The 24,391-nt window shown below is 32.0% G+C and overlaps 1 protein-coding gene across 4 annotated transcripts in view; it reads right to left on the bottom strand.

Moving 5' to 3' along the window:
- LOC145293904 (complex I assembly factor ACAD9, mitochondrial-like) overlaps positions 1 to 24,391 on the bottom strand; it is a 123,472-nt gene that overhangs the window by 50,942 nt on the left and 48,139 nt on the right. For all 4 annotated transcript variants that reach the window (XM_080140707.1, XM_080140709.1, XM_080140708.1 and 1 more), the window contains 5 exons: positions 10,888 to 10,981; positions 7,483 to 7,584; positions 5,298 to 5,404; positions 1,926 to 2,026; positions 122 to 272 (listed from right to left, as the gene is read on the bottom strand). In XM_080140707.1, the coding sequence (XP_079996833.1) occupies positions 122 to 272; positions 1,926 to 2,026; positions 5,298 to 5,404; positions 7,483 to 7,584; positions 10,888 to 10,981 (555 nt within the window). The remainder of the gene's footprint in view (positions 1 to 121; positions 273 to 1,925; positions 2,027 to 5,297; positions 5,405 to 7,482; positions 7,585 to 10,887; positions 10,982 to 24,391) is intronic.

Genomic DNA, 24,391 nt, shown 5'->3' with positions numbered 1-24,391 from the left:
ATTACTACCTTCACAGAAAGTGTCCATGCATTGCCAAAGACTCAAAACAGACATTTCATACAAGATATTTTCTTGGACAATAGCAAAATAAGTTGGAGATAAATTCAATACTTCAACTTACTTTGCTGTTTATAACGTCTGTCCGTGCAAAAACAGTGAAAACTTCAGCGAGTCCACCATTTGAGATCCAGATTTTGCTACCATTCAAGTGATAATGTTTTCCATCTTCTGATAGAGTGGCTCGGGTCTGAATGGAAGCTGCATCACTTCCACTATAAAAACAAATTGAGAAAAGAAAGAAATTAAAAATGATAAAAATCTTATGAAAAAGTTTTTAAAATCAAATTACAGTAAGTAAAAAAAAAAAAAAAAAAAAAGGTAAGAACAAAACCAAAATAAATTTGTTAAAAATTATAGGGATGAAACAAACAAAAAAAGCCAAAAATTATAGGGATGAAACAAACAAAAAAAGCCAAAAATTATAGGGATGAAACAAACAAAAAAAGCCAAAAATTATAGGGATGAAACAAACAAAAAAAAAGCCAAAAATTATAGGGATGAGAAGCCAAAAATTATAAGGGGGAAACAACAAGTCAAAAATTATAAGGAAGAAAAAAAAAGCCAAAAATTATAAGGGAGAAGAAAAAAAAGCCAAAAATTATAAGGAAGAAGAAAAAAAGCCAAAAATTATAAGGAAGAAGAAAAAAAAGCCAAAAATTATAAGGAAGAAAAAAAAAAGCCAAAAATTATAAGGAAGAAAAAAAAAAGCCAAAAATTATAAGGAAGAAAAAAAAAAGCCAAAAATTATAAGGAAGAAAAAAAAAAGCCAAAAATTATAAGGAAGAAAAAAAAAAAAGCCAAAAATTATAAGGAGGAAAAAAAAAGCCAAAAATTATAAGGAGGAAAAAAAAAAAAGCCAAAAATTATAAGGAGGGAAAAAAAAAAGCCAAAAATTATAAGGAGGAAAAAAAAAAAAAAAAGCCAAAAATTATAGGGAGGAAAAAATCCAAAAATTTTAATGAGAAAAAAAGCCAACCATTATAAGGAGAAAAAAAAAAGCCAAAAATTGTAAAGAAAAAAAAAAAAAAAAAAAAAAAACAAAACAAAAAAAAAAAAAACAAGCCAAAATTAGAGAGGAAAAAAGCTAAAATTATATGGGCATGGGGGGGAGGGAGGTCAAAATTATACAAGGGTGAAAAAAAAAGGGCCAAAATTATATTAGGGTGATATAAAGGCCAAATTTAAATGAAACAAGTATAGAGGAGAAAAAAAAGAATAAAAAGAATATTAATAGCTTTAGTGAAAAATGCTTTCATGCTTTTTCTAAAGAGCATTTACATGGAGTGAACTTCAAAAGCAGCCACACACTAATTTGTTCCCTAAAAGCAATTCGCAATGGTTGAATTTACTTGCTTCTTAAAACAGCAACATATGGTATAAGGCCAGAAAGTATAGAAAAGCAGCTTCCCCAATGTGTCACAAAAATAGCCGTCTATATTCCCAATAGGGACACCTTGGATACTCAACATAAAATCAAAATAAAAATTCACCCTCTCTAAAGGGGAGGTAATATCTGTGAGGATGCATATTTTAGAAACATCCTTTCTCATTCTGACAAAAGCGATGAAGACCATATTTACCACAATGATACTCAGGATATATCTTTGGCTGGTGTGAACATGGCCAATAAACGGGGCTAGAAAACTGGCAACGGCTTATTTCAGAATATGTTAGATACATAAAGAGACTTCTATTTAAAAAGGTGAAAATTTTTAACTTTTTAAAGTTGTAGCCAAATTAACAAATTATACAATTAATCTGCTGCAATCAAATGGAAAAAGAAAAAAAAATCCATCTATATCCTCCACCCTCCACTTAAGGCCTGCATCACTTAAAAGAATATTTGAGAAGCATTGCTTACTTACCTTGATGGTTCAGTGAGGCAAAACGCAGCCAACAGTTCTCCTGATGCAAGTTTGGGAAGATATTTGCTTTTTTGTTCTTCAGTTCCATACAAAAGAATTCCCTGAAATCGAAAATGGCTATCAAAACAGGAAGATCAAGAAATGGAGATCATCTACCCATAAATGGAATTAGCGTGAATTTGCACGGAATTAAAAAAAAAGTATTAATGATTTTGCATTATTCAGATTCTACAGAGAAAAAACAAAATTATGAAGTTCATGGCTATTTTTAGGTTTTAGTAAACTCCTTATCCCTGCTAAGTCTTCATTTTGTATTTACATGTTATCTGATTTTTTTTTTTTTTTTTTTTTTACACCCATTTTTGAGATTCAATAAACCAGAGTTTAATATTATCAGGGTTTGTACATGATTCTACAAAAAAATAAATAAAAAATACATGCACTTCAGCAGGCACAAAAATTGTGTAATTTTTATCAGTTGATATGGAAAGCAGATTACAAAACTTCCTTGAGTGGCTTACATTCCAGGAAAGTAGAAGGTTATGGCAAATCACGTATCAAGAGACCAAATAGACAATATGTTATCAAAAAAAGAGCTTGGACCTTAGGATAGTGAACTTGATTTTTCATAGGTTGAAGGATCCAAATAAGAACCAGAACTTGGAAGCGTTTTTCTTCCCTTATCAACTAGACACTGGATACATATACTTTGGACAGTGAGGTATATCCATGGATTCCTTCATCAGGTCCTTCAAACAGTGTCATCATCAAAAAGACATGTTCTTTTTCTTGTAGATCTGTATATTCCATTTATCCAAGTATCCTATCTTCCTAATACACTTTTTAAGAAAATTCCCTACAACATAAAAGATGCTATCTCAAGTGTAGTCAAATTGTTCATTAAAACTTGGCAAGTCTTAGACCAAGAAAATATCCAACATATTTCAAAAGAATCTCTAGAGGAACTCAAGGTAACACAGAGAATATCAGATAACTTTCCATTGCAAGAATCAAGACACCATATATATAGAAGCTGACAGATTGCACAATATATAAATATACATTTTGTTTCTACGAGGACCTTGCAGATTTGAATATTTTTTTACCAGTGGTAAGATATGCAAGATATAGAACAGCATTAGTAGTTGTTTACAAAAGTTGAGATAAAAGTTATGTAAATTCTGAGTTTTTATCAAATTTGGTTAAAGCAATTTTTAGTTCTAATTCTTTAAGATCACATCTTACATTTTGTTCTAAACACTCTTGCTATGACCCGATGATGGTCTTTGTGATTGTGCTAGAATAAAACACAAGATGAGTATTTGATATAAATCAGTTGTGTGTGTGTGTGTGTGTGTGCAATACCATCACATAGCATAGAAAAAGGAACCCCAAACGGTGTCTGCTGCTAGCTGTCCAGTCATGGCAGTTCTCAGTGATTTTTTTCTCAACCCAATCTACCCACTCAGCTTCGACTAATCTCTCGCCAAATTGCCAATCCCACTTTCTATACTTTGTCCTGCTGATAAACTTATTTCCTTATTTTTGTGATATATATTTAATTAAAAATTTTTGTTTTATCTTTTTTTAAAATTTTTTAGCACTTTTTTTAGAGAGTGGGGACATCGATAGCATCACATTACTAAGCGTTCCTTTATACTTATAGATTCGGTAAAAATAAAATTAAAGTTATCTTGAAAAACTGCCTTCTTAATGGCCTTATCCTCTGCTGTTAGAGAAAGTGAATAGAATGCTGTATCCATCAAAGGATCAAATTTTATTTATGCCATAAACAATCCTCGGGATACAGTAATTTTTTTACTGCTATGAGTTTTAAGCCTTCATCTATCTCTCTCTCTAATATATATATATATATATATATAAGGCACACTCATTTTTGTATGTTCAAGAAAGGCTTTTTCGGGAAAGATGGGATGGGGCGTCTCGAGAGGGTTACTTTTTTTTTTTTTTTACAACTTTTTATATACTCCCTAGATCATAATATCTACGATTTGCAAACGGACCTCATCTCTACATTTATATTGATGGACTTTTATAAAATTCCCTCTATTCCGTCGTTTCGTGTGTTTGTTCGTCTTTTTCGTATAAATAAAGCGAAACTCATCGAAGCAAAGCCACCAGCGGCCTTTCGTGCCAGGACGTCTTGAAAGCAATCAGTGTTGGGAAGACTCTTCATATCAAACAATTGCTATTCATTTGAGAGTTTCCTTTTTCTTGGGGAAACAAATAAATGAAACGATGGAAAGCTGAACTGGCCTTCAGCCAGCATTAATTTCTGCACCTGCATGAACTCATTTCTGCAAGTCAATTTTTTAATCGTTAAATTTTGATGCTTTTCAACTTCCTCTCACCTCGTAGTGTAATGGTAAGATCTCAGCTCTTCTTTCAATTTCTTTTCCGCCTTCGCGTCACAGGTTCGAGCCACACCTGGGCAATGCCGGGTACCCCCACTAGTTAGATCAGAAAAGCGAGAAAAGCAGAGACAATTTTCATCTAATACACATAACCTATTATACTAAACAGGAGTTCAACGTTTAGTTTCCTAAAGACTTTTTCCTACATACTTTTAAAACATAAAATACATGCTGAAATCATCAGTCTCTCTCTCTCTTTCAGTTATCTATAGAACTCTTGTTCGCTCGCAATATGTTGATTCAACCACTAACATTAACGTCTCTGAACATTTAGAGAAAGGGTAACATTTTCTCACCATTGTCATCTAATTTATGAATAGACCGTAAACATGCATGTAAATTAGATGGCAAAAAAGAATTGTTTTACTTCTACATGTGAATAAAAATAAAGATAAAAAAGAAATAAGAGACTTATTTTTTTTTTAGTTATGCAAGAAGAATGTCTTAAAAGAGACGTCACAGTTTATGGATTTACAAAATAAAACAAAGTCGAATACTTATAGCGGTTGTGACCACACCGATCATGGGTATGTCTTGTATATATACGAGTCCACAAGTTACATTCTTCTAGAGGTTGAACGTTCAATCCTTAGTGCAGCTAACAGTCACAACGCAATCGCGAATTACTGAGGACTTCTATCAAGTTATGTTTGATGTAATGAGAGCATGTCACCCCATGGATTAAATAAAAGGTTCCATCTAAAATTCTGTGCAGATTACAGAGTTTGACAGAAAGATTCCCAGAGTTCGACAAGATAAACTTGAAAGTCAGAGGTTATATCAACAGAAATGTTGTGAAAATGACACTCAAGATGGAAACAGTAGCACGAAAATTCCAAATAATATGAATACATTCTTGTGATTGTACATTTAAGATTTTTTTTTTTGAAATAAAATGATTAGCACAGAATATATCTAAAAGAGAAAATTAAAATACCTTAAGACCAATTGATTGATGGGCTGCCAACGTGACAGCAATTGAACCATCCAAAGCCGTGGCTTCTGCTAATCGAGCAAATTTTGTAGCATTCAATCCAAGACCACCTGAAATGAAACATCAACTATTTGAACAGAGACTGACATACCTCACCCCCTCTGCTAACATTTAAAAAAATTGGGGGGGGGGATTACTTCTGAATGTAGTAAACTTCAAACCATTAAGAAAAAAAAAAAAAAAAAAATAAAAAAAAAAAAATAAAAAAATAAAAAAAAAAACTTCAGAGTAAAGTAAGAGATTTTTCTGCTTATTACAATTGCTCTCACTTTATCGCTAAAAATAAAATACTTAGGTAATCATTTTTCAAATGCAAATTTAGTCACTTTTTGGTCATCAAGAAACTTTAACCATTTTTCACTTTATCTAAAGTTTCAGAAACATTATACTATTAAGAATAAAAAAAAAAAAAGATGATGATCGCATATCATCTACACATCCAAAAATATACACAATACCATAATTTGACGAATTCTACATGGGGAAATCCAGCATCCCTAAAGAAAAGAATGTACAAACACAATATGGCCTTAAACTAATTCATTGCACATATTTTTTTTAATGACCATCATTTCAGTTAACAGAAAGCTACAACTGTTAAACTTGCATTACACAATATTGATTGAATTCCGACTTCAAAAACAAAAAAAATATACAACTTAAATTTTTCATAATTTTGCTACTACGAATGGCAACAAATGTACTGGTAATCTTCATGCCTCATAATAAGGGAATGTTATATTTTCTTTAAAAACTTGCTTTAGTCTTTTAACATTCCAGTTTTTTTCCATTTTCATCTCATTAATTAATTAAAATTTGTGTTAAGTATATTGTTTCCAATAAGCCTGTGGTTCCTTTTACATTGATAATTATAAGCATTACTCCAAATCTATATTAACTTCAAGAAAGCTTTCAAAAAGCGTTCTTAAGGTCCAAATACGTTATATATCAAGTTTCAAGTCTGTAGACCAAGTATTCAAAGAGGAGTTTGGTAGAGACGTTTCACACACAAGGTCACACACATGATATATAAAAACAAGTTCATGTGCTAGAATGTTTTCAGCTGCAATTCTACACAATTATGCACAATGTAGAAAGCATGCATAAAAAAAATTAAGTGTAATAGTTACATGAAACCAATCATATAAGAAACCATTGAAAAAAATGAATAATTAATGAATGCTCGTTTTTTTTTTCTAAGGAATATACAAATTAGTTAACCTTCATGAAATTACTCGCATATCTATTGCCAAGTATAATAAATTCATTTTAATTTTTAAGTAGAAAAAGTAGGCTTCTAATATCAATGTCAGTGCGGAAAAAAAAAAAAAACTCCACTTCTATATATATTTTTTTCTACTTTTATGCTAATTAGACATTTCAGATACATTTAATTCATATAAGGATTTGTAACCTTAGTTTCTAGCAGGTGTTGATGCAATGGCTGTTGATCAATCGAAGAGTTTATTGGGGCACGTGCATGCAATGTGAAGATTTATGGAATTAAAACCTGGCCAGTAAGGGTTGAGGACATGTTGCATGAAAAATATTTGAATAATATGACGGATGTATAAATTTTTTTTTTTTTTTTTTTTACTTGGATATCATGACTTGACTAGGCCCAGAGACCACTTTAAGAAAAGAGTTAAATGTTAAGTAAATGGTGAGATAAGATCAGTCACAACTAGATTATTTAAATGGGTGACTCAATAGGAATTTATTCGTATTAGGAATATGAAATCTGGCAAGTACAGAGAGATGTTTGCAAAAGAAAGAACAGATGAGAGTTATTAGGTTAATAGATGTAGATCAGTTGAGGTAGCAGGTTCTGTTCAATAGAAAAGGTCAATGAAGATATATATATATATAAAAAAATAAAAAAAAATGGACCTGAAGTATAAATAAAACCTGACAAGAGATAGGTTACTTTAAAAGTCAATTTCTTAAAGCTGTACTATATGTAAAACATTGAACTGATGATGGTGAGCTTTAAAAAAAAAAAAAAAAAAAAAAAAAAAGCAATGTTTATTCAGTGTTTTTTTTTTAATTTTTTTTTTTTTAAATTATTCCTACCTTCATGGTTTTGAAATAAATATTTTGTTTATTCTTGTAAATTCAAAATCCTTACCATATTCTGGTGGTACTTGCTGTCCAAACAATCCCATTTCACCAATCATTTTCAGAGTTTCTTCAGGAATACATGCATCTTCGTCAATCTTTTTGGAATCCACTGAAAATAAGAGATAAAAATGAAGTGCTTCGTTTGTTCTATAATGCACCAACCACTAAAAAAAAAAAAAAAAAAAAATGTATTATTCAATACCTAAATAAAATATTTATAGGAAACCATCATATAGATTTAAGACACAATTTTACTCATAGCTGTAAGGAGGGTGAATCATGGGTTCATACCATTCCCAAAAGTATTAATGCATAGTCAAAATAGATATGGATAGATTAAAAAACAACAGAGCTGATAGTCTAATCTCCTACTCTTTCAATTAAGGATAAACAAATCATCCCATTCGATTTAACGTCAGTTTTTAAATATTGGCATTTGTTAGGAGTTTTTAGATATTGATTTCCAAACTAATCTATCTCTGGCCAGGTTTTTATTGATCCGTCTTTCAAGTCCATTCTCATTTCCTATGTTTTCATTGACCTTCTCTTGCTGATTAACTGCTACAGTTCTACATCTACTAACACAAGAACTTGCATCCATTCTTTCAATGTACCATGCCATTGAAATCTCCTGTTCTGTACAAATCTCCTATGCCTGATAGATTCTTCTCTTAATCGTCAGTGGTAATACTCTGCTGGTTAGTAATGACAGAAGTTCACTAAACTCAATCTCAATCAATGAGATCTGCAATCTCACTTGCACCTACTCAACCCTGTGCTCCATTGGTATCATCAAGGTAACAAAACTTCTGAACAACCTCAATAGTTTCACCACTAAATATTTTCTCCACATCTGAGTTCTGATTGGCCTTCATTGTCTTACAATTTGTTTGAACACGAACTAGTTATCTCAACCTACTAGTAATTTCAGTACACATTGTGTACCCAATGCTTGGATATAAAATATAATTCTTTATTTAGTTTTTGTAATTATAAGTGCTGCAAGTCTTCCAGACTCTGATTGACAACACCAAGCAACATCTCACATCTACTATCCATGCAGTCCGATCCAAAGGGTTGAAATTGGCGAGGTTGCATGCAGCTATGTTGTTTTTTATGCACTCGTACATCTATTATCATTAGTCTATTATTCTTCTCCCTAGTTCTTTGAATATCCAAACATGTCACGGAATTGATGTGACACACTGTACAATGAATGTACTTGGCCAAATTATCAGAGATGAGTGCAGAAGGCATCTGTAATGTCACTAATACCAAATTTCTTATATAGCACAATTAATTGGATCTTCCCGTTTGCAACTGCACATGGGGCAAGTATTATGTCAAGTAAAATAAATACAACTTTAAATATGCTATTTAATAAATTTTTTTTTTTTTTTAATAGAGCGCTATTAAAAGTAACACTTTAACCAAAAATTCAAATTAGATAGTCTTCTGAACATGTGGACTCCTTTATTTAATCCATGCAGATAGCATGCTCTTGTTCCGTCAGTCACTAGAGTCCTAATTAATTTGCAATTGTATTCCAAGTATTGTCTGCACTAAAGATTGAACCTTCAACATCCTGAAAAATTTAACTTTTCAATTGAATTTTATCAAGTACTTTATCCACTGTGCCACAGGTCCTTGTTCAGGACTTCTACCCAGTCATGGATGACAGAACGAGAGCATGTTACCTCCATGGATTAAATAAAAAGTTCTGTTTGAAATTCTGTGCAGATTCCAGACTTCGACAAGATATATCTGAAGAAGGTTACATCAACTAAAATGTGAAAACAATACTTAAAATGAGAAAAATATCAATCACCATCTTGCCCCTCGCAAAAGCAAATCTTCTGACAAACAGTCAATGTGGTCCTACTGCAAATATTTTAACAGTCATCTTTGAACGCATTTACCATGTACTGAATAAGGTGGGCGAAGCCAGGGCCGTAGCCCCTCGATATATTCAAAGCCTTTGACGAAGTCTGGCATGAAAGGTTGCCAATGAAAATTAAATCATACAGTATAACTGAATGTACACTAGATATAATTAGATCCTTCTTAGACAATAGAACCATCCAGGTTGTGATTGATGGATGTACATCCAAGCAGCATAACATTAATGCAGGAGTTCCTTAGTGTCGATCCTTGGATCACTATTATTCCTGATATTCATAAACGACCTCCCTGATAATATTGTGTCTGAGAAGGATATATTTGCTGACGATACAACGCTCTATAATATGCATGAGGGAATAACGGATGTACATAAATATAAGACAATGGTAGAATCATTCGAAAATGACCTCAAACCGTATTGGAATGGAGCCGCAAATGGATGGTAACATTTAATGCTAGTAAGACTAAGTTGCTCTCCTTTAACAATTACAAGACGCCTCTCCAACCACCTATATCTATGACAAGTAACACCCTACCTGAGAATTCTTTCTTCAAAACTTCTCGGCCTAACATTTGCAGCAAATAGGAACTGGAACAAATACATTGAGGACACTGCGAAAGCTGTTGCAAAGACGGGTTCCCTTTATCGAGCTAGAAGATGACTCACACCTGAGAGTATCCTGTATCTCTACAAAGCCATTATTCGCCCATGCATGGAGTATTGTTGCCACATCAGGTGCATCTACCACTAGCCTCTCCCTCTTGGATAGGGTCCAAAAATGAGCTTTCAATCTAACAGGCCCCACTTAAAACAAGCACAGAGATGCAATTTTAATGGAATGTGGTCTGATGAACTCATTGCACTTGTGCCCCCTCGATATGCACACCCCCAACTACCTGCTTAGCAATAAAATCTCACCCTTTCACTGTTGAAGTCCTAAATGCCAGAAAGCTTTCTATTGTAATAGGTTCTTTCCTTGTACAGCTAGACTTTGGAATTCCCTTCCTGGTTGTGCTGATATGCAGAAATTTAAAGGTAATGCAAACCAACATCTTGTTAATCTAGTGTTGATATGCCTTGTTAGGGGTGAACACGTTAAAAAAAAGTCTGAAGAATCCAAGTAAAACTAATCATTAATCCTCATCTCAAAATCTCAGAAACAAAGAATTTTTCATTTGCTAGAAGACTGCATAGTCATAGACCGAAAAATCAACTTCTCGATCAATATCATACAAGATGGCAAATTTTATAATTTCCAACAAATTTTGAACAGTCAAAATTCAGTGGCTAGCTGAGCTACCAAAATAAATTTACCATCGTTTGTGTTTTGCAAAGATCCACATGTCGACATTAAACTTTCTTTTTAGTTATAACAAATGTAAAATCTTGCTTTTCGATTCTTAATCATAAAGGTTGTATTCTGCAATATGTGTGATAAATGTTTAATGAGAATTCATCTCCAAAATTCAAAAGAATTTATTCTTTTCATTTTAAATTTATTTTATTTACCTTCCTCCAGAAAGAATTTTTCCACTTGATTGTACATTTGCGTGAGTTCTTCCAGTTCTTCATTATCGGAGATTTCAGGATAGACAAGCATGGACTAAAAAGGAAAGAAAAAAAAAAAAGTATATATATATATATATATATATATATATATATATATATAAATAAATACTGAACAACTCCAAACATTTGATTTGGATTTTAATTTTTATTTTTTATTTGGACTACTATTTTCATCTTTAGTATTATTCTCACAACGTTTCGGCTGATGTAACCTCCCATCATCTTCAGATGCATCTTATCAAACTCTGGAAACTGTATGGAATTTCAAACTGAACCCTTTATTTAACCACAGGTGAAACTTGTTTTGTTCCATCAGCTATGACCAAGTAGAATTTTTACAAAAGTTTTATTCTTGTATCATTTGTAGTGAAGATCGAACCATTCAATACCTAGAAGACTGTCACTTAGAAACAGATTTAAGAATTCTACCTGATCATAGCTGGCAGAATGAGAACAATCTACACCTATTGGTTAAATAAGAGACTCAGTTTGAAATTCTGTACAGATTTCAAAGTTCAACAAGATGTACCTAAAAAGGTTAAAGTTAACATCGGTTGAAATAAAATAACACCTAAGATGAGAATAATAGTATGAATAATCCAAATACTCCTTATCTAAAAAATTAAGAAACATTTTTGTGTATTTAGAAAAATTTTAATTTATCTGTGCATCAAATCAACATATCAATGAATCTGGCTTTTGTCTAAAAAAAAGGCTATCTTTTTAATCAAATAATAATACCAATCAAAAAAGTCGTTAAAAGATGTTTTGTAACAAAGACAAAGGAGACAGACTAGATATGCAAACATTGGCCAGTATCAATATTAACATCAACATTGCATTATATTGGTAACTATTATAAGCCATCAAGAATCTGAGGTCAATGAGCGACGAGCAGGGAGGAGAGAGACCAGGTATCAGGTGCAGTGGAATGCAGTCATGATGGCTAACTACTACTGGACTTTGAAGAGAGACCTCCATGTCGTTGTACATTTTAAGAGGTCAAAAAAACTGAAGTTCCATCTGTGAATGGTCAATGATAGCCAAATATCTAATTTTCATGCATCTGTCTTTATCAGTGTCCCGTCTATTCTGATTAACAGATCAATTCTAATCAATGTTACAGAGAGGTTTCCCTTCAAAGTCCAGCAGTAGTCGGCCATCATGATTGCATTCCACTGTCCCTGAAACCTGGTCTCTGTCCTTTATGTCTTCATTAAATCTCTCCCCTCCCCCTTGCTTGTCGCTCATTGACCCCAGATTCTTGATGGCTTATAATGGTTACCAATTTAATGTAATGTTGATGTTAATATTGATACTGACCAATGTTTGCAACATGTCAATAATATAATAAATTGGGTAAAAAGTCTCAAAAACCTTTTAAAGGATGTAAAAATTACACAAAAATGTCATTCTAGTGTATTCCACTTAGCAAAATATTTCTTATATTTACTTAGTTGAAGAAGTTGACCTGATAGGATGGCATTTTTGGAATTAGTGGGGTAGGTTTTCTCTAAAACAGTTGAAAAAAAAAACTAAAAACGACTTAAATATATATATCTTTTGTAATCCAGTGTTAATTAACAATCGAATAATCAACCATAACCCGTTTATTTTTAAAACTCACTTATTGCAAAGTTTGCCTGAAAATAATTTTTGCATGGTTTCTTTTTATCATAAAATTTTAAATTATGTAATACTCTATTTTCTTCAATTATCATGTATTAAGGTCAAGGTTGAACAGACACAGTTGTACTGATCTGAGATTTAAGGATGTGGAAGGAGATCAATTGGAGAGAAATGGAAGACAAACAACAAGAAAATATTTCATTTCATACTGGAGAGATACGATTTGAGAAATATATGATGTGTAATGCAAGTCGTAAAGACAGGCTCAGTACTGATGATCTCAGAAGATTAAATCTGGTAAGTATGTGTAGATGTGTGCAAAACAAGAGACTTTGATGGTATAGTCACATAGAAACAAAATGAGAGTGCTTGGATTATGTAGAACAGTTGAGGTAGAAAGGTATGTTGACAAGGGAAGGACAATAAAAACATGGGATGAAGTGTTATGGATGGATTTGAGAGAAAAAAAAATAAAAATAAAAACAGCCAGAGAGTCATCTTTTTAAAAACATGCATGTGAAATGGATGTTAAATACGAATACGACAAATTTATTCTATGAGAGATATTTTTTTCTGAAAATCACTCCAAATAAGGCATGAAGCCACTTGATATAAAGAGTTAACAAAAATGAAAGATGATTATCGCAAAGACTGGAGATACCTATTAGCCATAGTGTTTTAAAAGATCAAAGCTATAGGCAGGAGGAAAACAGTCAGCAGAAAGAGTTCTACAAGCTTGCAGTTCATGGAAAGAAGTTACTGGAATAGGAAGCTGTATTACAATGAGGTATCAAACAATTCTGATAAACACATGCCATGATATCATTTGTAGAAAAGACCGAGAATAGCAACATCACATCTAGAAGAGAGAGGTTGCAGAGAAAAGAGGATGGCACTAATCAAATTACATAATAAATGATAAAGTTTATATAATTTATTTATCATACAGCTTTTTATTTTTATTTTTTACTTAATTACTTATCAGCCGTTAGTAAGGACAAATTACACATCATGAGAAAAAAAGCTAAAATATATTTCAATCAGAAATCATTTTAAATTAAAAATGCTAAGTAAACTGATCTACCTTCTAAAAATTGAGCAGTAAAATTTGAAATAAAATCATTTGGAAAATTTACATTTTAAATGTTGTATGCAGCTCCTAAAATCCTTTTCACTTCATAAGTATTGCCGCTAACACATTCTGAAGATTTAATGGCAAAATAAACTCAACTTTACAATTTGTTGAAATTATTCATTTTCCAACACCAAATTTCTTTTAAATCATCCGTCAAAATGGAAAAGATCATCTGATCATCCTGGGGATGATGGATGACTTAGGCTGAAAGTTTGTTTAAAGTGAAGCTGGTTTCTGCAAAGCCAGACATACTTTCTCATCCCAACCAACCTGATCCAGCGGCAGGAGAAGATTGAGACAGCTGGAGGCTAGGTGGAATGCAGGAGCTGATGGAAGTGTTGACGTCCTCCTACGCACAGTACCTGGTATGCAAAAATGGTCACCTGTCATGTACTGGCCAGACTCAACATTGCTTAACTTTAATGATCTAATGAGAATCGATGTGTCAACCCTAACCAGTGCAATCATAGTTAAAAATTGTAAACAGAGATAGTGAAGGAGGCATTAGGGTGCAGTCACAGTTAAAAAACAATTAAACATTTAACAAAATATTTTTATTTTCTCTGAAACTGTCCTAGATATATATCTAACATTTTTAACAAATTCTAGTTTACTCCCTCACGCCTCCAACCCTTCCAAAATGATAAGGATGTCCTATTTATTAACCGAGAGAGAAAGAGAGATATTACATTTTTGATAAGATGTAAATCTGATTTTAATCTCAAATGAACTGATTTTACAAAACTTGAACTTTATGATGATTAGGTTCAGAAAAGAATTGGGAAGTTCAAACAGATTGCGTAAACATTACCTAAACATTATGTTCATTACATAGATCATGATTTTGATTAAGATTATCTCCATACAAATATACATCTATAGAGTTTTCTATTAAAACAAAGCTGGTTTGCATTAGTTTATTAGTTGCAAAAAAAGAAATACCATTTGAATTTTTTCATAAACAATTGAAAATTGTCAACGATTAATACTGGAAAAGGAGACTTCAGGAAAGAAGTTAACAACACTCCTTCATGTAAGAAGGAACTCTTGAATAATGTTGCTATGAAAATGGCAGGTATGCATTATTAACTATTTTGTACCTTTCCTTTGTCAAAGAATGCTCCTATTTTTACCGGATTATAAAGTTTCTGAATTTTTGATATGTAGATTGATAATTCGTATTATTTCGATTCTTCAGACTGCCATTCTCATTTAAAGTGTTATTTTCACAACGTTTTGGTTGATGTAACCAACTTTCTTCAGCTACATCTTGTCGAATGTGGACCAGTGGATAGAGGACTCGATAAAATTCAGTCATAAAAGTTATTTTTCTGGAGGTTTAATCTTCAGTGCGGGCAAAATACTACTTAGGACTTCTACCCTATGACTGACAGAATGAGATCATGCTACCTATGTGGATTAAAAGGTTCTGTTTGAAATTCTGTGCAGATTCATAACTCCAATAGAAAGAGAACCCCCCCACCACCATCCCACCGAGTTTGATAAGTTACACCTGAAGAAAATTGGAGGGAAAATCAACTGAAATGTTGTAAAAATAACAGTAGTCTGAAGAATCCAAATAATACTAATAATCAATGTTCATCTATAAAATCCAACATGGTAAGAATAGTGTCTCCAAGAAATACAGTTTGGGAACTGGAGACAAACAAAAATGATATTGATTTTATATATCTTAATAAAACTTGACCGTCCGAGCATCCTTGTTAAATTCTTACATATCACATTTAAATCTAAATAAGATGCCTGCATGATTTTACCATAAAAAATCGTCAGATTCAATGTTGTAACTAATAAATGTTTAAATACAGTACTTATCTGATAGCGAAATGTTTTGATTTCGATTCTAGTTGATGGCACTCAAGTCATTTTTCTTTTTAAAACCTTTGAAACCACTTGGGTACAATATAATAATCAATAGAGAATTGGCTCTATGATAATAAATACGAAATGTGCATAAATCAAAATATCATATTTAAGCATATTTTATGACCGGGCAAAGCTGGACGGTGTGCTAGTATACTTGAATATCCATTCCAGGATGGATGAACTGAATTCTGACAAGTTTTTCACCAACATTCCGTTCATTTTTATCATCTCCATTCAGTCTTGAAAGACAATTGAAATTATGATACTAAACCTTATATCTAGAATCCGTGTTTAAATTTTGGATTCTTGAAAATGTCAACCTTGTTGCGAGACCATAGATTAAGAAAAAATTGAAATTTAAGTATCTTGCTTAATTCGTACCAAATGAATCAAATGTAATTACTTAGATTTTCAAATGGGATGTTGTGTCTATATTATGGTCCCCAAAAACCCTTTAAAGCATTTTAAAGAAACCGAAATTTAGAGAATATTAATTGATCCTTAATAGCTATTGTTAAAATATATCATACCTGAGGAATCATCTTTGAAACTTCAACTTAACATTCACAGGCAACATGAATTGGAACAAATACATTAAATAGATTGCCAAGGATACTGCAAAGAAGATGGGCTCTCTCTACATGTTAGAAAATTACTCATATCGGAGAGTATGCTATATCTTTACAAAGTCACCATTTTCCCATGCAGAGAGTTTTATTGCCACATCTGGGTTAGTGCATCTACCACTAGTCTCTTCCTCTCAAACAGGTGTAATGGGAAATCATAGTGGGGTTATAGTGTATCAATAGCTAGGCAACTTCCCCTCAGATTGCTACCAGACAGCCAGCAAATTCTCCACAAGACACTTTGATGGTATGGTCACATAGAAACAAAATGAGTGCTTGGATTAATAGATGTAGAACAGTTGAGGTCGCAAGGTATGTTGACAAGAGAAGGACAATAAAAATATGGAATGAAGTAGTATGGATGGATTTGAGAAAGAAAATATAAAAACATAGCCAGAGAGTCATCTTTTTAAAAGCTGTCTAAAACAAGCATGTGAAATGAATGTTAAAATGAATATGATGAATTTATTTGAATAAATCTATTCTAGAAAAGATACTTTTTTGTGGAAATCACTCCAGACAAGAAGTGAAGCCACTTTATATAAAGAGTTAACAAGAATGACATGATTATGGCAAAGACTGGAGATATCTATTAGCCTTGGTCTTAAAAAGACCTAAGCTACAGGCAGAAGGAAAACAGTCAGCAGAAAGAGGGTTCAGCAAGCCTGTAGTTCATGGAAAGAAGCTCTTAAAATAAGAAGCTGTATTACAATGCGGTATCAAAACAGTGAATTGATGAAGACCACTGGACCAATGACTAAAACGAGCTGAAACAAAAGAAGCATGCAATAGGTCTGAAGAACATGATATCATTTATAGAAAAGACAGAAAGCAACATCACGTCAGGGAGAGAGAGGTAGCAGAGAAAAGAGAGGATGGGGCTAATCAAATTACCTATACATTTCTAGCACCTTATCACTAAATCTCAAATGGTCGAGAAATTCACCTGTCCAAATATAACAGTACTTCATATATGGAATATGTTTTACTTATACTTATCAATCTTCATTATAGACATCTTAATAAATTTTTCTGTGTGTGTTGTATAAAAATTTATGAATGATAAAATTTTAGTTCAGTTCCGATTTTTTTTTTTTCTTTTTAGATACATCTGAAGAAGTTTGGAGTTTTGTTACATCGACTGAAACATGAAAATAACATTCAAGATGAGAACAGTAGTCCAAAGAATCGAAATAATTTTTATTTTTCATAAAAATAAATGATTAAGTTTATATAATTAATTTATCATACAGCTTTTTATTTTTTTTTTATTCTTAATTACTTATCAGCCGTTATTAAGGACAAATTACACATGAGAAAAAAAAACCCCAAAAAACTAAAATTTATTTTTATCAAAAATCATTTAAAATTAAAAAATGTATCTCACTTCTAAAATTTCAACAGTAAAATTTGAAATAAAATCATTTTGAAGATTTACATTTAATGTTGCTGTATGCAGCTCTTTAAAATAAATAAATAAATAAAACAAAAAATCTTTTTTTACTTTAAGTATTGCCGCTTACACATTTTGAAGATTATTTGTTGAAATTATTTTCCAACAGCAAATTTCTTTTACATCGTCCGTAAGAACACCAAAGATCATCTGATCATCCTAGGGATGATGGATGACTTACATTGAAAGTTTGTTTAAAGTTAAGCTGGTTTGCACAGAGTCAGACTCACTTTCTTGTCCCAACCAACCTGATCTAGTGGGAGGACAAGGTAAAGACAGCTGGGAGCTAGGTGGAATGCAGGAGTTGATGGAAGTGGATGGGGTATGCCAAAATGGTCACCTGTCTAGTACTGGCCAGAATCAACATTGCTTAACTTCAATGATCTAATAAGAATCGATGTGTCACCGTGATTATGCCATCCTTAACAGACAAATGTCGGATGATGTGTTCGACAACCCTAACCAGTTCAATCATAGTGAAAAAATTGTGAACAGACAGATAGTGAAGGAGGCGTTAAGTTGCAGTCACAGGTAAAAAGCATGAACAATTGAACACTAAACAAAATAGTTTCATTTTCTCAAACTATGTCCTAGATATATATCTAACATTTTGAAATTCTACTTTATAGACTCACGCCTCCAACTCTTGAAATGATAAGAGTGTCCTATTTATTGAGAGAGAGAGAGAGAGAGAGAGAGAGAGAGAGAGAGAGAGAGAGAGAGAGAGAGAGAGAGAGCGATTCCATTTTTGATAAAATGCAAATCTGATTTTAATCTCAAATGAACTGATTTTACAAAACTTGAACTTTATGGTTATTAGGTTCAGAAAAGAATTGAGAAGTTCAAACGGATTGTGTAAACTATTACCTAAACATTATGTTCATTACATAGATCATAATTTTGATTAAGATTATCTCAAATATACGTCGAAAGATTTTTCTACTGAAACAAAACTGATTTGCATTAGTTTATTAGTTGAAAAATACCATTTGAATTTCTTCATAAACAATTGAAAATTGTCAACGATTAATATTGAAAAAGGAAACTGCAGGAAAGTTAAAACTCCTTCATGTAAGAAGGAACTCCTGAATAATGTTACTATTTAGAAACCGTTTTTAACATGAAAAGGGGCAGGTATGCCTTGTTAACTATTAAAATCATGATACTAAACCTTATGTCTAGAATCCTTGTTCAAATTTTAATCAAAATCCTTTACATGATTTTGATTCTTGAAAATGTTTAAACTTTGTTGCAAGGCCATAGATTAAGGGATTTAAAGAAAAAAATTGAAATATCTTGCTTAACTGGTACCAAATGAATATGAATCAAATGTAATGTGTTTGAATTTTTAAATGGGGTGTTGTGTCCATATTATGGTCACCAAAAAACCCTTTAAAGCATTTTAAAGAAACTAAAACTTAGAATATTAATTGATCCTTAATTGCTATTGTTAAAATACACCCTACCTGAGGAATCATCTTTGAAACTTCAATATTCACAGGCAACATGAATTAGAACAAATGCATTAAATAGATTGCCAAGGATGCTGCAAAGATGGGCTCTCTCTATTCACATCAGAGAGAGTATACTATATCTTTACAAAGTCACCATTTTCCCATGCACAGAGTATTGTTGCTATATTTGGGTTAGTGCATCTACCACTAGTCTCTCCCTCTCGGATAGGTGTAATGGGAAATCATAGTGAGGTTATAGTGTATCAATAGCTAGGCAACTTCCCCTCAGATTGCTACCAGACAGCCAGCAAATCCTCCACACCTTCTCCACTCATAAACAATATACCTAACCACTCACATTCATGATAGGAGAAATCGGCTAGACAAAGAAACCCCTACCTATCTCTCTCCCCTCTCTTTTGTGCTCTCCTCCCTTTAAAAGTAAAAGGAAAGAGAAACACAAAGTCATGTAGCAACAAGCAAAGTTAAATATGGCAACAAAGAGGACAGGCCACGAAGTGGTTGATTTAAAAGAGGCAAAAATGAAACATTTTTAGTGGAAAAAGCAAAAATCATGAGGTGCCAAAAGTTTCTTAATTATTCTATGCATAACAGATGCCTAAAAGACTGCGTCCTGTTAGCTAGCCTATAGTATGAATCTGTGGCATATCAACCCATATGCCATGGGCCCAAGACAATTCATGTGGGGGGGGGGGACTGAAAAGAGGCAACTTTGATTCCAGAGTTTTTCTGTGCTGCAAAGGAACCAAAATGAACATGGTGAGATGTTTAGTTTCAGCCAGGATATAGCAAAGGATTATGATAGTGACTTAGTACAACTTAGTGTATTTGTTCGAACTATAGGAATCAAAATGGACATTGTAAAATGTGTTTTGCTTCAATTCAGGATATAGTGAAGGATTGTGAAATTATCATAATATAACTTTATGCATTTGCCTAAACTATAAGGACAAGATTAAAATCAAATTGAGAGGTTTGAACTGTAATGAACAAGGTTTGAGCATAACGGCCATGTTACAGTAATTGCATTTCTTTTGTTCATCTTTGGTTCATTTAGTTGTTTTGTGGAGATTCCATAAAGATTGAACTTTTTATCATAATAAAAATATCTTGTATATAAATCTGTAGAACCATACAATTTGTTGTTCTGCATGCATCACTAGGTGTATCAGAATTTTTGACACCCCTAACACGAAACTGCGAATAAAATATAAAAAACTCCTAATTTCTCTTTTAAAAGTGGGTTGTTTATTTTCTTTATGGATTATAATCCATATGAGTTTTTTTTACTTCCAAAATAAACTATTAAAGTTGTATAAAAAGTAATAGAAATATTTTTCTTATTTTTTAAAAAACAGTAATGAAATTAATTGAATTTTACGAGTTCAGTATTTTTCAATTTTTAAACTTAAAAATCTATCAAAATTTTTCTATTGATTCTATTTTTACGATATTTTCAGGGTCAATGTGAAATTTTATGCTCTTTCCAATAAACCGAATATAATATTTTACACAAACGTTTTTTTTTAAATTCACGCCCCCCACCCCCCATTTTGAAATGTCTATTAAAAAGTAAATAATTAATTTACTCAAAGTTTTATATATCACAAATTGGAGATAAAAGAGCAATAAATAATATATTCAAATTAAAAAAAAAAAAAAAAGTGTTTTAGAAATTTACCTGTAAAGTCCGAAGTTTAAAACTTTTTTTTTTTTTAATTTTATTTTATTTTTTTTTTTTTTAAATGAAACCTTGGGCCTTGCTCCTTTAATTGAAAAAAAAAGATTAGGGGTTGAATTACATTTTTCGAGTAGTTATAAACTTGGAAAGACAGGGGGTCGAATTATTCAATATTTTTCACAAAGTTCCTGACACACCTAATGCATCACTTGTGGATATAATCAGAAACTTATCTTGAACTAGACACCATGTCACAAAGGTTATAATCCCACAGCAGACATTTTTTTCTTTTTTTCTCTCCTTTTCTTATGATTGCCATAATTTTTTTAATGATCCCATTATCAATTTTGGTTTCGATTCTAGCTGATGGCACTGAAGTCATATTTTTTTTATTGTTGAAATCATGAATATATATGGAATACAATATATGAAATAATCAGTAGAAAATTAATTTTGGGCAGGTTATTCAATTCGGCAGACGATCTTTTTGGGGCCTTATCATTGGCTGTTTTGGGTCACATGATGTAAACAAAGAACATGAATGTTTTCTTGATTAGTAAATTAAGATATATTGTTAGACTGGAAAATATTTCTGAATGGATTGGTTCAGCTTTTACTTGACTTTGACAAATAAACCTTAATTTTATACAGAAACTAGCAGGAGTGACCAGCACTGTCCGGTCCTAAAACGTTTAAATATACTTTAATTTACGCAGATTTTGTATTTATTATTCTATAATAATAAATTTATTCTGTAATAAATACAAAATCTGCGTAAATTAAAATATATTTAAACTGGGAAACTCTGGGCACCCCTGCTAGTTTCTGTATAAGATTAATGTTATGTCAAAATCAAGTACTATGGCCATTTTTAATTTTAAACCAAAGGTAAACAGAACGAGAGAGAGAGAGTGATATAAGAAAAACTATAGTAAATACATAATTACTTTTTTTTTTTTTTTTTTTACTTTACATCACTCCAAACGAAGTACATTTCTTGTATGTCAATTCTGAATGGCAGTCATTGGTCGGTGTAAACACAAATACATCTATCCACCCAGCACTGACCTTCCTCAACGAGTACAACTCAATCGCTTGAAAACCCGAAATAGGTTGCCTATGCCACAACATTTACAAGATAGTATATATCAACAAACCTGAATGCATGTGCAATGCAGACAACTAAGCCATGTACATTGAAAAAAATTTTTTTTTTAAACTTGTGCTCTCCATTCAATACACAAATGGCCATGCAGGACTGATACAAGCCACCGAGATATAGAAGGCCTGTTAACTGAAAAATGCCTGCAGACAATGTAGGTAAGATTTGCCGAACCGTTACTGTCGATACTATATGACGGCATTTTCCAAAAAAAAAAAAAAAAAAGAGTATTAAAACAAAACATGTTAAGAAAATAAAGGCAACCAATTTGATTAATACTGAAACTGAACTTTATTCAATATAAAATAAATATTATCTATGTAAAATTACTTAATTTTAAAGCAATATACAATCTAATACTGATAAAACTGAATTATGAATTTAGGGAACAAACAATTAAAGAAACATAAAACACAAACAATTCTTGGCCTTCGGGACAAGATCACAGTGTAGTAGTATCTGTTCTGATGCTACAATTCACCTTTTCTGTCCTCGGTCGGTGGAGGAGAAATCCTTCATGACCGAGACAATTTTTATTATTGTTCCTATCCAGAGTGTCCCTTATTGAGGAGCTAGATCCCCCCCCCAAGATTATATGTTGAAATATTTAAATAACTATTACTTTTAATACAGAAATTAAATTTAAAGTTTTGGTTTTCTGTTCTACTATGTTCATTTTTTCCCCACGTTTTTCATCAAAATATGTAGCATATTTTCAGTTACATGGTTAAGAATCCTATACTCCGCTTTAGTCTTCATTTTCATATCAGTGCAAAATACATGAATACGGAAATGAAGTTCACATAACTACTAAAAGACAATCAAACTATAATGTGAATATTGGTTAAAAACTAAGAAAATATAGTAAACATGTAAGATATTAAATCAGGATGGTGGTAAATTTGGGAGGGGACATTATTATTACTACTATTATTACTAGGAGGTGTCTCACAGGCCATCATCAGTGATCATTCACTAGCAGTTACCTGTGGTATTCGCTGGAGATTGTGTGACAACAAGTCTCCTCAGATTTCCAATGTTCTCCACCTCTTGACAACTCATGCAAATGATTGCATGTTATCACAACAGCCATTTGCCATTGATTTCTCGTTGGCATCAGCCATTGGTGTTCCCTGGGGTTTGGGTGACAAAATGTCCTCCCCAGGTACCAGATTTAAACTGCACACTTCCAGTGAAGATCTGGTTAGTACTCTCCCACCTCGATCTTTCCATCCTCCCTGCCCCTTCACAACTAGTTGCTGTGGCGCCAGTTGCTATCATCTACACTGGTTTTTTTATTATCATTGTTATAATAATACTTGTGCTATATTTTAGATAGTATTTCCAAGTTAAATTAAACTTTTATGGTATCTTTTTTTTTTCATTAAATTGTTAGGTGAAAGTGCAGAATAGAAAAAGCCCTCCCCTGTTAAGAATGGCTTTCTAACGTTATTTCAGCAGGGCGCATACAATATTTACTCGTACTTCACGGAGAACGTGGACCCTGCGTAAACGGTGTTTTTATTTAATGATTGCTTCCTGTAAGCGCAGACACAAAAAGTTTTTTGGTTTATTTAATCACAAAAACATTTTTGCAGGTACTATTTGAGGCCAAAGAGGGTGGGGTGGGGTGGGGGTCATCATTTGAATATGTATGAAAAATTAATTTAAAAAGAATAAAACATTTTTAGTGGAAAAAATTAAAAAAATTAAAATGAAATAAAATAAAAACGAGCACAAAATAAAAGTATGAATCAAATTTACCCCCCAAAAACGAAAAAAAGAAGTCTGGGATATATACAAAGAAAGTGAAAGAAAAAGTTTTCAGGAAGCAATCGTTGAATAAAAATACCATTTACGCAGGGTCCACGTTCGCCATGAAGCACCCATTTATTTATAAGATAAAACAAGAAAATATGTTAACTAAAATTTAATGTACTCTTTATTTTTAGTTAATATCAAAACTTTAAAACAGATTAGTTAATGAATTTTTAAGATGAATTTGTATTCATTATGTCTCGATAAAGATAGAATTTCCTATTTCATTTCCCATTTCAGTCATGTAAATTATTTACAGTTGAAATGTTATAAAACAAAGTTTTAAATAGATTTCAAAGAAATAAATTACGCCCGGTGAATTCATCGATCGATTTGGTTAAAAAATTTTTTAAAAACTGTTGTGAAAAATGCTTCTAACTTTAAAATATTTGGAAATACTCAATGAAAAGTTTTATTTATTATTAAAAGAACGGACTGAAAAATATTCTCATAAAAATTGTTTGTTTTGCAATTTAAAAAATATGAAATATTCGATTTTCTTCAATAGACATGTAAGAAAATTTCAAAAACAGGTTCACTTACTGCTATAATTTGTTAGATTAAAATTATCCAAATAA

The sequence above is a fragment of the Euprymna scolopes genome, chromosome 15, assembly GCF_053919585.1.
Source record: "Euprymna scolopes isolate OS-2025 chromosome 15, ASM5391958v1, whole genome shotgun sequence".
Taxonomy (NCBI): Eukaryota; Metazoa; Mollusca; class Cephalopoda; order Sepiida; family Sepiolidae; genus Euprymna; species Euprymna scolopes.
Note: the sequence above shows the minus strand (reverse complement) of the source record. Positions and strands in the feature narration are given on the sequence as shown.